The sequence below is a fragment of the Taurulus bubalis genome, assembly GCF_910589615.1.
Source record: "Taurulus bubalis genome assembly, chromosome: 12".
Classification (NCBI taxonomy): Eukaryota; Metazoa; Chordata; class Actinopteri; order Perciformes; family Cottidae; genus Taurulus; species Taurulus bubalis.
Window position 1 is genome coordinate 5,100,479 of NC_136600.1, and position 13,642 is coordinate 5,114,120.

Below are 13,642 nucleotides of genomic sequence, written 5' to 3' on the forward strand. Positions count from 1 at the left end.
ACCCTCAAATTAAAGCTGAAAGTCTACACTTAAAGCACAACTTAATGTTGTCATTTCAACTCCATTGTTGTGGTCTACAGAGCCAAAATAATGAAAAATATTTATGGACCCGACTGTATATCATCTTTAATCTATTGTAAGTAGAAGCAGAACAATAACACACATCGTGCTTATGAGCTAAAAGAAGAAGAAACCAGAAGGCGTTATTTCAACCTCTTTATTCAGAAAAGGCATGTTTCATCTCACACCTCATCCAGATCATTACAATTGAAGGAAGAAACCGATTTAGAAAATCAAAAAGCGAACAACCCTTTTGCATTGAGCCGTCGCCGCTGCAGCTCAAATACTCACGGCCTAAACATCACTCGTCTGTGTTCTTTTCCTCTCCTGGTTTTGCTGGAGTTTACGTTCCTCAACAGAATCAAAGCGGCTTCTTGAGATATCGTCAAACCAGAATGAAAGGATTTAGAAGATACGGTTTCAAAGGTGACCAAATTACAAATCATAACTTGTGTTGTATGATGAGAAAAATATGACTGACAGAACTAAAGATAAAGCAAAGAATAGTGTCAAATGAGTGAAAGATGAACTGTAGTTTAAAGCTGCTGCTGTCAGCACTCAGGAACTCTTTAAACGCTCCGGGGGTTTAAAATGGGGCAAATGTTTTATACTTAAAATGTTTGTTGATATTAACGTGACGTTAGGAGCAACATGACAGAACGGACGTGACTCAGTGGAGTTCTCCTTCCAGGCAAAGCAGGAAGTTTATTAAACCTGCAGCCCGAGTGAGCATAACTATAATAATAATAAATGCACACGCATGCATTTCACCGCTTCGTGGCTCAAACAGTCGGGTTCTCACCTGGATCTCAGAATGCTCGTCCTGTTACATTGAGACGGGTTCTGCTGGACTGAGATGTAAAATGCACTCGGGGGGGGGGGGGGGGGGGGGGAGGGGGGGGGGGGGGGGGGGCGTCCAAGGTTTCCTGTTCATCCAGTTTTACAGAAGCTTGACCCAAACTAAAACCTCTGCTGCTCAATCTTTGGACCATTTTGTTTTTAAATTCGTCTCTGGTGACGAGCTGCTGAACTGACCCTTTAAGAAAAGAAATACTGAAAACATTCCTTCAGTGGAGGAACAAGAGCAACAGCGAGGACAGCTGATTAAAGTGGAACCAGGAAGCTCTGAACTGGGCCGACTACCCAGGTTTCTCAGACTCGCAGAGTAAAAGGTTTGGTTTCTTTTCTGACAAACTGCAAAGAAAGAGAAAAAAGACCAAGTTGCAATAAACGGGACGTGTTCAATAAAGAATGGTGTGCAGTCTTGTTCTAAAACAAAGTGAAGTCGCAGGACGAGGGACGGCTTCTGAGTAATGGAGAGGTTAAAGGGAAGGTACAGGCTGTGTGGGACAGGGCTGCTTCCTGTCGCCCCCTACAGGCTGTGTGTGGGACAGGGCTGCTTCCTGTCGCCCCCTACAGGCTGTGTGTGGGACAGGGCTGCTTCCTGTCGCCCCCTACAGGCTGTGTGTGGGACAGGGCTGCTTCCTGTCGCCCCCTACAGGATGGTGTTTCTGTAGCAGTCCGGCCTCAGCCCAGCGTTGAGGACGTCTGAGCACATTAAAGTACAAAAAGAAAAGCGGGTCAAAGGTCACAGTTAGGGGTGGATCTGGGACTAGTCAACATCTCACCTTGACCACGCTAATCAGGTCAAAGGTCAGCTGGCGTTGGACACATTCTCTTGGGCAGTGGTGACATCTCCAGCCTGGTGAGCTGCTGCTCCGTGTTCATCTCCATCGGTGGATTTTTTTTTTTTGTTGAAAGTTTTTTGTGTGTGTGTGTGTTTTAAGATATTTTTTTGTCTCCTCTCCCATCCCACAGTGTGTGTAACTTCCTATAAAGATTTCTTGGTCAGTTTCTTGCCCTTCTTGAGGGAGAGCTTGTTCTTGATGTAGCCACGCTTCCTCTTGGCCGTCTGCAGAGGAAATAAAACCAAAGCAACTGAAACTCTTCAGTTCCACAGGAAAAGACATTTTCTGCAAAACTAGATTCACAGTAAAAGTTATTTTTTTCTCAAATCCTCAACTTTCGTCCGTGATTAAAGTTTAGGGAAAAATGTAAAAACGTTCTGCATCAAAAGCCTCCGTACTGCTGAGCTGAAGCACGACAAGGGAACCAAGACAGAGAGGAAGCTAAAGACTTTTCTACCTCATTGTGCAGGTGGAGCTATACAATATATACACAACTAAATATTGTAACACACCTTGAATAAGGAAAGTAGCACCGTAGTAGCACTTTAATGTTACTTACTGATAGCACTTTGTAGTTTAACTTTATTGAAGAAATTGTACTTCTTGATTCTTGTTGTTCTGAGTTTGTACTCATGGTTGAATGCACTCATTGTTAGTCTCTTTGGATAAAAGCGTCAGCTAAATGAAATGTAATGGAATACATGAAGGTCAGGTGGAAGTCAAGAGAGGATTTCATCAGTGAGGAGACCCGTCACTTGTTACCGGTCACTCCCTTCACAATTCATATTTAAACACACGTCACTTTAACATACATGACTGGTATCTGTTTATCTTATACTTTATTGAACATCTATTGCACTGCTGTTGTCATTGATTGTTGATGGTCTCGTCTAATGTCTAATGTATGCACCTTCCGGCAAGAAAAATTCCTGGTTTGTGTGAACATTCCTGGTAAATAAACGGATTCTGATTCTGCCCTCAGGACTAGAGCAGTGGTTCCCCTCGCTGTCCCAACATCGCATCACAAGGGTTTTGGGAGGAGCAACAACCTAACTTCCTTTAGTCGTCAATCCTATCTGAATCATGCGGTCCTGCGGGTCCGTCTGGGCTCTTACCTTTTTGGAGGTGTACTTCTGCTTGGTGGGGTCGGCTCCTCGCAGCTGGTGCTCCAGGCGGTCCCTGTTCTCCTGCTTCTTCACCTTGTAGATCCTGACCAGCCAGTGCTCCGAGGTGAAGGCCTCCTCCAGGTGCTTCAGCTTGATGTCTTTGTTGCCAATCTCGGCATTGCGCGTCCGGTCGAAGCCCGGCGGCGTCCGGAAGTCCAGCTGAACAGAAACCAAGACCCCATGAAGCCGCTTGGGTCCCAACCCGACTCGCTACCCTCCACAATATTTGGTCAGTGATGATTTGACGGACTCGTGGTATTGTTGGACGTACCTGCATTTCTCCAAAGCGGTAGTAAGACATCTTGTACATAAGGCAGTTGAGGAGCGTCGGGGAACCAGCTTTGTCCACGCGGAACTCGCCCTGCGGTGTAAAGTAGTCACTTTCCTGGTGAGAGACGAGGAGGGAGAAAGGAGTGAGAACACACACCTGAGAAGTCCCTCAGAGCATCAAATATGAACTCCACTTACCTTATACTTAATTAATACTTAACGCTGCAGCGCTCTTACATTACCCCTAAAAGACTGTGTGTGTGTGTGTGTTCTCACCCTGATGTCTGTGTGTGTGTGTGTGTGTGTGTGTGTGTGTGTGTGTGTGTGTGTGTGTGTTCTCACCCTGATGTCTGTGTGTGTGTGTGTGTGTGTGTGTGTGTGTGTTCTCACCCTGATGTCTCTGGGGTGCTCCCCCTCTGCGATGCGCACCATCCACAGGAACTTGTTGATGTCGTCTCCCGAGTAGCCGATCACTCCGCCGAAGATGATGAGGACGTAGTCGACGTCCAGCGACCTCATGATGTCGTAGGCGGCGCTCTCGTTGGAGGACATGGCTTTGCCCACCTGAAGGACACGGAACTGTTTACCATCTGCATGCAGGAGGTCCCGTAAAGAACGACGTGAATAATACAAGTGGTTGATCAGCAGAGACCAACAGCCAGGTCTAGTTTTGTGATACAATGCTCCACAACGTTATGGCCACTAGGGGGAGCAACCAATCCACAAAGAGAGATAAACCAAAAGAACTCCACCAGGTTGTGACTCATCACTGACACAACAAGGCTGAAACTCTGTCGTGGTTTCCTGTGGATCTTTAGAGGAGAACCATCGCACACTGGTTTCATGCAGCTCACCACTAAAGCAAAAAGGCATCCCATAGTTCTTGGCATTTATTTAGCATTTCAACAGCTTCATTAAATAATAAAGCAAGTTTGGGGTATGTATCAGGGTATGTTTCAATAGGACTAAGTGTGTGAGGCGTTTTTGGCCATGACAGTGCCACCATGTGGGCAGCAGACAACCAACAGCCACGCTGGCATTAAAAAGGCCCGTGCGGCTCTCACCAGCGCTATGTGACTGTTGTTCCATGTGTTGTTGTCCACCAGCGTGGTTCTGTTGGCCATGCCCGCTATCTGGTAGCCGTAGTCCCACCAGGACATCACCCTGACATGCTCGTCCGTGTTCTGCCTCAGCCAGTAGTAGGCCTCCCGGAAGTCGTCCAGGATGTTACGCGAGCTGGAGGAGAAGGAGAAATATGTGTTTTTAAAACCCTTCATGAAACCTGCATCACTGGGCCTTAAAGGGCCAGCTCACCAAAATAACAACAAAAAAAAAATACAAATTCACTGCTACTAGTGCGTTTCCAAGCAGATGGTTTGTTTGATGTGACATTGACTTGATATCCATCTGTGAGACTCACAGAGTGTCTGCTGATACCAATCTGATCCCATTTCTGGTCATATGCTTTTGTTCATTTTCCCCTCATACAGCTGTACAGCGACAGCCTCCGTTTGATGGCCGATTATATTTAGTACATGAGGGACATGTCATGTCTTCATTGCTGTGAGAGGAAACTAAAACATCATGTGGGAGAGTGAAGGCAGACATCTCAAACCTCCATCGACATGGCTATGTCCTCACAGGTTAATGGTTCTATACACACACATATATACATATTACTACATATATTAGCATATCCACAGTATTCTTCTCACCCGTCGTTGTTGTATGACGCCAGTACCACACTGGGGCTGGAGTAGGCGTTGCTTGTGACCCAGGTGCAGTGGACGGCGAACATCATGAGCAGCATCAGCATCAGCATGGTGACGATGGACTTGATGTTGGGGCCCAGGCCCTCCTCGGCCTTCTCCTGCTCCGACACGTGTTTGCGCACCTTACCGGCCTGCGGGGGGAGGGGTGGGGCAGCTTTAACACATGAAGCATATACTTCTAGACAACCAGAGGAAGGAGTCGCCCCTGGTGGTCAGCAGAGAGAATGCAGCTTTAACACATGATGCATATACTTTTATACAACCAGAGGAGTCGCCCCCTGGCGTCAGGAGAGAGAATGCAAGTTGAAGACGCCTATACATTGAGCTTCTCTTCTCAGAACCGGAGGTTGCTGCTTGACTGGTTCTCAAGCTCCACTTTGACGACGCAATTCTGTCTACGACCCGTACAATGAAGGCTTGATTTATGGCCCAGAAGAAGTGTGTCAACCAAAACAGCCGTCGGTAGATACAAGTTACCAAAGCGTATCAATGTGCGTTCCTGTCCGCAGGTAGTTGAACAACAAAGTGTGGTAGCTGCTAAGCTTTGAGGGACGTGAAAAGCCATCCTGCCGTCTGCGGGACCAGAACATCGTTCAGCATCACGAACATCCATCTAAGGCCCACCTTGTCGTAGAGGTTGCCGGCGTTCTTCCTGTCGTCCTCGTCGCTGCTGTCCTCGGCGGGCGGGCTCTGCCTCTTCATGTCGTCTCCCAGGTAGTGCTCGAAGACGCTGGAGAAGGCCACCGCTGACAGCATGCACACCACCGGAGTCAGAGTCAGCATGAGGCGCACCATCACGCCAGCAAAGTAAACGGCACTGATGGCATACAGGGCCACTGGGGGGGCGAGAGAGAGAGAGAGAGAGAGAGAGAGAGAGAGAGAAGGATGTTAAGCTTGGTGTCACAAAAGCTTACATTAGATGCTCACAGGGATGGGACTCACACGGCAGCGACCTGTCAATCACAGTAAGGCCCGCCTTAAAGCATACCCTGCTTCATGGTCTATGTCACTAAATGGATCACTTTTCTGACGGTTAAAATGAAGCTCTAAAAACTTCATATTCATATTTGTAATTATTATCTTAACTCTCCAGCTCACAATGAAGATACATTCATTGCTTTTATGTTTCTTCTGAAAAGCGTCATACAAATACCAGTGCTATGTATCGTTTCCCTTCTCTATGATCTCCAGCCACACAAGATTCAGTGCTCACTGGGGTTTAAACTGGAACGCTGGAGAGACCGGCAAAGACCACCATCTTCCAACAGGTCATGACCTCCCCTCACATGAGTTCCATGCCACTGGATGGTTTGAACCTTCATGATCACATATATGAAACACAGCCAGAACAAGACAAAGTGCTCTGGCTCTTACCGAAGACGCGCTCGTCGTTGATGTTCTTAATGCAGAACCAGAGGCCTGCTGGGAAGGTGCAGACGAGGATGTGAAGGTCGAAGAAGAAGGACACCCAGGTGGTGGGCTGGTGCTCCGAGACAGACGCTATGATGGGGATGTGGATCTTAGCATAGCTGAGGATGACATGGAGGACAGACTCACGTCAGGCACTATGGAAACATGATGCTGAGGCCAAAAGAGGAGGATGTCAGTCTTTAATAAAAAAATATAATGTCCATCGTATTCCACTCTCTAAAATGAACCTCTCTGTGGGCCGAGGTCCGTCATCTTAAAAGAGGTCAGATTATCACCTCAGAACCTTTAGCGCACTGCAGCAAAACTTAAACTTAACTAACACACGGTGTGCAGTTGATTAGTCTTTAAAATTATCAGAAAGTGGAAATAGGTCACAACTCTCTAAATCATTATCCCGAGGATGTGTTTATGAAACAGTGGACTAAATCAAAAGTTGGACTTATGATGGAATAAATCAACCAGCAGACAGCTGGAAACATCTTTGAAGAAACGCACACCCCTTTCTGTCTCGCACAGATTCACAGATTTATAGGCCGATTATTATGATTAGATTGATGTGCTACTGTACATAATTCAGATCTAATTATCTTCAGCGCTGCTCTAAGGTACTTTGTCTGAGTACAAGTATAAGCAGACCTGCAAACTCAAGAGGGGTGAAAAAGGTGACACCAGTCAGTGCTAAACAGCGTCACTCGTCGAGAAGCTGACAAACTATGATCATTATGGGTTTTATTTCTTCTTTTGACAATACCCATGTGTGTGTGTGTGTGTGTGTGTAAAAGTGTGTGTCCATTCTCAGGAACGGCGGCTAGTTGACCCCTTCCTCCCTCCCAAAAACAAAAACTCTTCGGATCTACACGATTCACGTGGATGACATTTTGATTTCAAAACGGCGAATTTCGCCGAAAGGTGACAAGTTTGCAGGTATGTACAAGATACGAGCTGGGAGGACTTACCCAGTATCCCAGAGGGAGTAGAAGCGCCCACTCCACGGTGCGATGTAGCCTGAGCGGGAAACACACACACAGAATATTCACACAAGTCCATCTAAACACACAGTAGTTAACCACACACACGACGACCCTGGTGTGGGTGTGTGTGTGTGTGTGTGTGTGTGTGTGTGTGTGTGTGTGTGTGTGTGTCACTTGAACCAACCTGTGTAGGTGAGATAGATGACGGAGAGGAACACCACTCCGGCCGCCAGAGAGACTCCCAGGAAGAACAGAGTCTGGAACTCCTGCCTGGTCAGCCGGTCCTTCAGGTACTGCAAGAAGGCGTAGACCTGCAGCAGCACAAACACCCCTGCAGAGACACGGAGACCACTTGGAACATACTCAAGCAGTAAATGTGAAGCAGAAAATGTTCGTCCTGCCACTCTTTATGTGTGAGAGGCTGAACATAGATGTTGCACTCGGCTCCATGAATTAGGTTTAACCCCCGGTTACTGACCTGCTGCGGCCATGTGTTCACTGGTCCTGATCGGCTGGAAGCCCACAAAGGGGATCTGCATAGACAGGACCAGGCCGATGATGAAGAAGGTGCTGTAGGCTGCAGGGATAGAGGAGCCATTCAGAGCAGATCAAGACAAGACTTACTTGTGACCCTTTGTTTTACGTCATGTTTCTTAGGAAATGTTTGAATCATTCAGAAATATTAATGAATTGAACATAATGGCAGCATTTGGATAAAGTTTTTTTAGGACGGTATATTTGTATAGCTCAGCATGGGAGACGCGAGCCGGTACCGTGAACCAGCAGCCGAGCTGATGCCCATTAGAGAGCAGCGGCCTCCATCAGGAGTTGATATTCTATGTTTTCTATTCTGTGCTGAGATAAGGCCGTCCAGTTGGATGTCACGACGGTATTTGTGCTCTATTAGACGAGGGGGAGGAGGAAAGAGGGTCAGACCGGACTCCGAATCGCAGGACACGGTATGCGTCACGAGCAGTGAGCCATTACAACTTTGAAGTAACTCAATTACTGTGCTGCTGTAGGCAGAGTGCACTCTGCTGTCTTCAGAAGGGAGGTAGACGGAAGGAGGTGTGGGGATGGGAAAAGTCCGCTAAATTATTAATTTCGGGGAATAATCCTGTTTGAGGACGAAGAATCCACGGGTCAGCCCGTCTCATCTCCGTCTCGTCTTTCTTCTCTGGACCGACGTTGTCGCAGTCCTTTGATTCCACGTCTCAGCTTTCTTGCCAACCTCCCCCCACCCTGTTGTGGACTTTTTATATTTGCACGGGACTGTGATCTGGTACATACGTGTGGGTTATCGGTTTGGATTTGAAACAATGGTTTGGTGTTGCGGCACCAGTGTGGAGCGGTGAGCCCTGGGTCGGGACTTAGCTCATGATCAGTGAAGGAGAGTTCAGAGACGAGGCGAGCTCTTTGAAGGAAATACAGCTTTCATCTTTTTTCTTGCTTCCTGCATTTCTGTCTTTCCGTCTCTCTGACTTTTATCTCCTCGCTTCTCTATTTTCTCCCCTGGGTGGTTTGTGTAAACCTGACTCATTACAGACACAACAGCGGCGGCTAGCAGATTGTTATTTATTATCAGTAAGTGTACAATACAGTGCAGACATGACAAAGAATAACAAGCTACTCTGTGTCAGTACCCCCTGCATGAATGTGTGTGCTTTTGGGTCTTTTCAAAGTAGAGAAAATACACACAGAGTGTGTGTGTGTGTGTGTGTGTGTGTGTGTGTGTGTGTGTGTGTGTGTGTGTGTGTGTGTGTGTGTGTGTGTGTGTGTGTGTCTCACCTATGTAAACCCTCCTACTGAAGCGCTGCATGAGAAGCAGGACAAATACATGAAGGGGAATAAGGTTGATGATGAACACGTAACCGCCCCAAGCCGACACCTGTGGGACAAACGAAATAAGAGAATTTTCTGGTTAGCTGGAGCTCGGCAACAGTTGTTATTATGCACGGGTGTAACAATTTGGAATATATGCATGCAGGTTCGGAAGAGTGAAGCCAAAGTGTCTTAAACCCTGCATTCTCTATATCAGGGGTGTCAAACTCATTTTAGTGAAGGGGCCACATGCTGCCCATGTTGATCTCAAGTGGGCCGGACCAGTAAAATCACAGCATAATAACGACAATATTTCTCTATGTTTAAATCATTGGTGAAGCTTTTTGGATGATGAACCCTATTTTAAGTCTTTCTACAATACACTAGAAACATTAAGATCAAAAACTCAGACATCAGCCCACTGTTTATCTGCCTGTGCTCTCCTCTGCAGATTCCCTCGCTTTGTGGCGTGTTTGTGACGCCACTTTCATGACGTCATCCATTTTTAACGACTTGCAACACAATGCCTCCTGGTGCAAAATACAGTGAAATGTCCAAAAACTTAGATTGTATGACACGTAGATAACGTAATAAAGATCGAGGTCAGGTCTTATAGGTCGTACGATACGTAGATAACGTAATAAAGATCGAGGTCAGGTGCATACATCGTAAATGTCCAATATAAAACAAAGGGTTAGTGTGTATTCTCACCATGTAGAAATAGGAGAGGCAGCATCCGATGGACCAGAAGACAGAGCCCGTCTTCACCGACTTCACCTGTAGTTACAGAGGACAGCAGAAAGCAACACACTCAGAGGCTAATTTACATCATATCTTTCCACTAAGTTGAGCGGCTCCATTTACTTAATTAATTGAGGATTTGCGCCTTTGCTGCTTCCCCGACACAACTGTCTGACTTCATCATGTTTCCCTCGTTAATGACCTGCACAAAGCGCCGCACCTACACACCTTTACCTTGCGCAAGGGAAGCTAACGAGGGCTTAACAAGCCAGACTTATAACTGGAGGAGCAGAGCCAATGAGATTGAAGGAGACAAGGGATGAAGGTTTGGGAAAAGATTGGGTATGGATGCATCACTAGAGACGCTTATTAAACTCTAAATTCTGTCTGGTCAGATGTATTCAGAGGGATTTATTACTGATCTAGAGTATATAAACAAGGCTTAAAGTTAATGTAAATTAGGTTATGCTATTCCTTTAATGACATTAGCCATTATAGCCACATGCACAAACTACTGAGGACCAGAGGGATGAATAAATGAGTAGACGCAGATAGAAAAGGTCACATCTGTGTATGCATCATACGTCTATAAACACGAACAATGAACGATGACTTTAATATGCATCACCAACGAGACACTGGAACCTCTTGACTAGTAGGATGTTGAGAATGACATGCATTAGCAAGTTGGATTACCTGCTCTTAACACTAGGAAACATCTGAAATGAACACTGATGATGAATGAGGAGAATGCGAGCAGGCTTTTCCTCCCACCATGACCCTTATCTAGTTCATGGAGGTTCAACTTCACACTTGATGCATAAATAAATATTATGTTCCAGACTAAATCCAATGAACAGATTTATTTGTAGCTACTTGCCAGCCAAACCAGCTGAAAACACAACATCTGAAACATTATCACCATAAACAAGTCGCTGTGGCCAACATGGTAGCAAACAGTTGCCATCGAGCAGCTTCAAAGCAACCGTTAGTGTTTTGGCTCCTCTGACGAAAGGCAGAGACCAACTCCACCAAAGACATTGGTCTCTGTAGCACATTCCAGTTGAGTCAGTTATATTAGATTCCGTCCTGCTCGTGGAACAGTGGACCAGCTCTTTACCCTCAAAGATTACTGGAGGGGTCCTGGGAGTATGCCCAACCAGTCTACATGTGCTTTGTGGACTTGGAGAAGGCTTTCGACCGGGTCCCTCGGGGGTTTCTGTGGGAGCCATCCGGTCTCTGTACGCCTGCAGTAGGAGCTGTGTCCGTATCCTCGGTAGTAAGTCAGACCCGTTCCCGGTGGGTGTTGGCCTCTGCCAGGACTGCCCTTTATCCTGTTCGTTACTTTCATGGACAGGATATCTAGGCGCAGCCAGGGGGCGGAGAAGATCCGGTTCGGGAGTCTCGGGATCGCCTCTCTGCTGTTTGCGGATGATGTGGTCCTGTTTGCCTCTCGGACCGTGACCTCCAGCATTCACTGGGGCGTTTTGCAGCCGTGTGTGAATTGGCAGGGATGAGAGTTAGCACCTCCAAATCTGAGGCCATGGAAAACCGGTGGATTGCTCCCTCCAGGTGGGGACAGAGTGCCTACCCCAAGCGAAGGAGTTCAAGTACCTCGGGGTCTTGTTCACGAGTGAGGGAAAGGTGGAGCGGCAGATCCGACAGGCCGATCGGTGAGGCTGCAGCTGTAAAACAGGCGCTGTACCAGAAGGCGAAGCTCTCCATTTATTGGTTGGTCTACGTTCCAACCCTCACCTATGGTCACGAACTCTGGGTCAGGACCCAAAGAACGAGGTCTCGAATGCAAGCGGCCGCGATGAGTTTCCTCTGGAGGGCTCGGCCTTAGAGATAGGGTAAGGAGATGAGTTTCCTCCTTAGAGCTCAGTCTTAGAGATAGAGGAAGGAGATGAGTTTCCTCTGTAGGGCTCAGTCTTAGAGATAGGGGAAGGAGATGAGTTTCCTCTGCAGGGCTCAGTCTTAGAGATAGGGGAAGGAGATGAGTTTCCTCTGTAGGGCTCAGTCTTAGAGATAGGGTCAGCTGAGGTGGTTCGCCCATCTAATCAGGATGCCTCCTGGACGCCTCCCATTAGAGGTTTTCCAGGCTCGTCCAACTGGGAGGAGACCCCGGGGAAGACCGAGGACACGCTGAAGTGATTATATCTCCTGGCTGGCCTTGGAACGCCTCGGGATCCCCCAGAATGAGCTGGAAAGTGTTGCGGGTGAGAGGGAAGCCTGGGTCAGCCTGCTGCCACCGAGACCCGACCTCGGATAAGCGGCTGATAGTGGATGGATGCTATATTGATATAAAAAGGGTATACAATTGAAATTCCCCTCACAATCAGCCTTTACAAAAAGATCAGTGTTACAGTGGAGCTTCTATCAGCTGCAGTTCTATGGCTCCAGTGTCCCCAATGCATACAGGGCCACTACTCACTCATCAGTGCTGCTGCTTTACACCAAACCAGACTCCTGTAATGTGCGTCCTAACTTCATACCGTCAACACGGCGTGAAGAAGTGACGTGACCACAGCTCGTCTGAAGCCGTTCCAAACACCGTGCAGTGAACGACAGCGCCAGACTCCGTGGAAGAAATACCCTTTAAATGCTACGCTGGCTGTCAGCATCCTGTTCTGTCGGATGTTTAGGAGGCAATATGGTCTTGTGTGCTCCGATTAATTTGGCATGCAGTTAACAGTCATCTGGTTTTGATTAAAAAAAAGAAGGAAATAACGAGTGTAACAGACAAAGCAGCTTTTAAAAAAAATGAAGAGTGGTTCATGTGGATTTCAAAAAGTGATGAAAATATTAGAAAAACTTCCTGGTTTTTGGTTAACGATCTGAAAAGCCAACATGAAACAGAATTGTGATAAGATTACGGCTCCAGATCCAGCGTTTGCCTCATCGCCAACCTCTTTATGAAAATATTGATTATTGTAGAAAAAGAGTTTAGGATTTGCAGCCGGACCATTTCGCTCTATCCCCCACCTCCTAACAAAGAGCGGAGAGAAACGACTGCGTAACGGAGGGTCAGGACTGACGACCAACAGCATGTACGTACCCAGAGGTAGTAGGTGAACTGCAGGGCGAAGATGGCGATGCCCTCGTTGTCAAAGGAGCCGGCCACGGAGCGGGAGATGTAGCCGGGCACGATGGCGATGAAGCAGGCCGCCAGCAGCCCCGCCCCCTGGTTCCACAGCTCCTTGGTGAGCAGGAAGGTGGAGATGGAGGTCAGGCCGCTGAACACCGGCGCCAGGAACACGCACACGTCCCGGATGTGGACGGTGACGTGCAGCAGGTTGAGCACGTAGTGGATGAGGCCCGCTGTGACCATCAGGCCTGGGTACACCTGAAGGTAAGGGCAGGAGGTATGCAGTAAAGTGAGCTGTCAAGTGTCATCAACAAAGGCCCCGAAAAACATCTCGTTTTCATCTCTGCTCTCATGTAAAATGTACGTGATGTGATGAGAAGAGCACCGATACAGACAAGCCGGCAAGAGCTCAGAACGACTGAAGATGCTGCTTCAAACATCATTTACAGTTTGAATGAAGATTACAACAGTAGATAAATATATAAATAACAACCACATAACGTGCTTTTACCAGCCGGCGTCATCACCTCGACGACCTACGCTCTGGAGACAGCCAACGTTACACAGTTCCTGCACACGGAACAATCTCTGTGATGCAAAAGGTTGCTTAAGAGTACGAGTGGAACGCACTGAT

The 13,642-nt window shown here is 47.3% G+C and overlaps 1 protein-coding gene across 1 annotated transcript in view; it reads right to left on the reverse strand.

Moving 5' to 3' along the window:
- Window positions 1-947: 947 nt before the first annotated feature.
- The window catches only part of LOC306744983 (dolichyl-diphosphooligosaccharide--protein glycosyltransferase subunit STT3B-like), a gene marked incomplete at its 5' end in the record, with an annotated part of 36,337 nt that continues 23,642 nt past the window's right edge, over window positions 948-13,642 (reverse strand). The window contains 14 exons of the mRNA XM_079227701.1: window positions 948-1,972; window positions 2,864-3,073; window positions 3,186-3,299; window positions 3,575-3,748; window positions 4,249-4,420; window positions 4,900-5,087; window positions 5,581-5,792; window positions 6,331-6,485; window positions 7,344-7,392; window positions 7,543-7,689; window positions 7,837-7,935; window positions 9,147-9,246; window positions 9,891-9,956; window positions 12,979-13,266. Of these exons, the coding sequence (XP_079083827.1) occupies window positions 1,892-1,972; window positions 2,864-3,073; window positions 3,186-3,299; window positions 3,575-3,748; window positions 4,249-4,420; window positions 4,900-5,087; window positions 5,581-5,792; window positions 6,331-6,485; window positions 7,344-7,392; window positions 7,543-7,689; window positions 7,837-7,935; window positions 9,147-9,246; window positions 9,891-9,956; window positions 12,979-13,266 (2,055 nt within the window). The 3' untranslated portion in view covers window positions 948-1,891. The remainder of the gene's footprint in view (window positions 1,973-2,863; window positions 3,074-3,185; window positions 3,300-3,574; window positions 3,749-4,248; window positions 4,421-4,899; window positions 5,088-5,580; window positions 5,793-6,330; window positions 6,486-7,343; window positions 7,393-7,542; window positions 7,690-7,836; window positions 7,936-9,146; window positions 9,247-9,890; window positions 9,957-12,978; window positions 13,267-13,642) is intronic.